This window comes from Sinocyclocheilus grahami, unplaced genomic scaffold (assembly GCF_001515645.1).
Source record: "Sinocyclocheilus grahami isolate Dianchi unplaced genomic scaffold, SAMN03320097.WGS_v1.1 scaffold861.1, whole genome shotgun sequence".
NCBI classification, from domain to species: Eukaryota; Metazoa; Chordata; class Actinopteri; order Cypriniformes; family Cyprinidae; genus Sinocyclocheilus; species Sinocyclocheilus grahami.
Genome location: NW_015506040.1, coordinates 426077 through 428532, shown reverse-complemented (window position 1 = coordinate 428532; position 2456 = coordinate 426077). Strand labels below are relative to the sequence as shown.

The 2456-nt window shown below is 44.8% G+C and overlaps 1 protein-coding gene across 1 annotated transcript; it reads left to right on the top strand.

The window, feature by feature from the left end:
- Positions 1-719, top strand: LOC107563190 (insulin-like growth factor 1 receptor). Its single transcript, XM_016247997.1, has 2 exons — positions 1-165; positions 511-719. The coding sequence occupies exons 1-2, from the start codon at positions 6-8 to the stop codon at positions 717-719; spliced, it is 369 nt and encodes a 122-aa protein (XP_016103483.1). The 5' UTR covers positions 1-5.
- Positions 720-2456: the final 1737 nt, after the last annotated feature.

Sequence of the window (2456 nt, the reverse complement as noted above, 5' to 3'; positions counted from 1 at the left end):
CCTCAATGCCTGTCGATGTTCGTGCATACTCTAATTCTTCATCAAAGCTGGTGGTGCGGTGGTCTCCACCTGTCTTCCCCAACGGAAACAACACCTACTACCTGCTCCGCTGGAAGCAGCAGGGCGAGGACCGTGAGCTCTACCAGCACAACTACTGCTCCAAAGGTCTGGTCCAAACTACACCCTCAAACTGAGCACCATTTACCCAACAGAAATTCAGACTTTTGACCATGGTATCCAGTGTCTAGTGAAAATAGATCAAATTCTGTTTGAAAACTCAAAATGCGTAAAGCTTTGCCATAATAAAATAATGTGCACCATATTCAAGCCATTCAGCTCTGTCTGTATATTATTAGCGCTGCTCTGAAAGCCTCCTATTACTCATACATTAATATAAATCGCTTGCTTTTCTGTGGTGCTTTCACAATTTATATTTTGAGCATATTAAAATAATACCAGATTGTGTCACTAAAGGAGAAATGTAACCATGTTTTTGTTGTTTCTTTACAGAACTAAAGATCCCAGTAAGGATTTCAGCCACGGGTTTGACAGAAATCGAGGACACCAAACCCACCAATACTGAAACAGGGGGGCGGGACAAAGTTCCCTGTTGTCCATGCCCTAAAACAGAGGAGGATCTGAAGCGAATCGAGGAAGACATCTACTACCGCAAAGCCTTTGAGAATTTCCTCCACAATGCCATATTCACCCCCAGGTAAACTTAAGAGTTTGACCAGGAATATGATTATTACGCTCTCCAAAAATAACAACAGATTGTCAGTTTTTACATCACTGTTTAAACATTATTTTTAAAAGAAGTCTGCATTTATTTATGGAAGAAAAAAAAAAGTAACTGAGTTTTTATCTCACAATTCGGACTTTTTTTTCTCTTGCAATTGCAAGTTTACATCTTAAAATTGTAACTTTTTTCCTAAGAATTGTGAGATGTAGTCTCTCAATTCAGACTTTTTTTCTCGCAATTCTAAATTTGTCTCACAATTCTGTATTTTTTCTCTCACAATTGTGAGTTTACATCTCATAATTCTGAGAAAAAAGTCAGAATTGTGGGATAACAAGTTGCAATGAACTTTTTTTATTTTTTTATTCAGTGGTGGAAACATACTCGGTTACTAACGTAACCTCGGTTCCCTGAGATACAGGAACGAGTACTGCGTCTTGCTTAAGACGCATATGGGAAAAAAGCCTTTTTTCTCCTAAACTGAAGCCTTTTCATACATGCAGTGAAACTGCACGGCCATTGGTTAGTGCAGTGCTTAAAAAACTAACCAATAGCGTTTTGACGAAGCCCGCCAAAGCCTGCCAGAATGGGCGGGGCATCTGGCTATATAAGCGGGCGCTCGCCACAGGATTCTCAGGTTTACTTTGACTGAAGTGACGACAGAGTCATGCAGCTACATAGCACGGAAAACAACGCAGTACTTGTTCCCGTATCTCAGGGAACCAAGGTTGCGTTAGTAACCGAGTACGTTCCCTTTCGATACTTCACTCGTACTGCGTCTTGCTTAAGATGCATATGGGAACATAGTACAATCACGCCGTGTTAATGTAGTGGAACGACTAAAGGTATAAACTTCCATAAGCAACCAATGCTCATAGAGAAGTCAACAATAACCCAAGGCTAAGACGGGCTGAGCTCTCTAGGTCACACCTGGCCTGGTTAATCGTTCCAGAGTATTCCCGTAACTTCGACACCCAGGGGTCGAGAGCTAACAGGTGAAACAATGTCAGAGAACTTTGGCGTGATATGGCCAAGGGCTCTCTGCCATATCCGTTTACGCAGCACGTGCCACTTCAAGCGAAAAGGACCCTGGCCTGTAAGGCCGGGACTTCCAAGTTATAAAACCTTGCGAATGTGGACGGCGAGGCCTAGCCGGCTGCCTCACAGATATCCGCAATGGACACACCACTGGACCATGCCCACGACGAGGCGATGCCTCTAGTCGAGTGGGCCCGTACTCCAATGGGGCATTGGAGGCCCAAGGAAGAGTACGCTAGCGAGATGGAGTCTACTATCCATCTAGAGAGTCTTTGCCTCATAACTGGAAGCCCTTTGGTGTGGTTACCGAAGCTGACAAAGAGTTGTTCCGATCGCCTATAGGGAGCGGAACACTCAATATAGATTCTCAAAGCTCTGATGGGGTAGAGCAGAGATAGCTCTCTGTCCTCTTCAGATGGAGGAAGCACGGAGAGCGTAATGACCTGTGCTCTGAACGGAGTAGAGAGCACTTTAGGTACGTAACCGTGCCTTGATTTCAGGATGACTTCGTGTCGTTAGGCCCAAATTCCAGGCAGGTAGGGTTAATAGAGAGCGCCTGCAGGTCCCCTATTCGCTTTACTGATGCCAGTGCTAGAAGCAGGGCAGTCTTCAGCGATAGCGACCTAATGTTGGCAGACTGTAGAGGCTCGAAAGCGGGGCACTTCAAGGCCCTCAGCAC

Coding starts and splice junctions, on each gene's coding strand:
- LOC107563190 (XM_016247997.1), top strand. CDS start 6: ATGCCTGTCGATGTTCGTGCATACTCTAATTCTTCATCAAAGCTGGTG. Junction 166..510: donor GCACAACTACTGCTCCAAAG/GTCTGGTCCAAA, acceptor GTTTCTTTACAG/AACTAAAGATCCCAGTAAGG.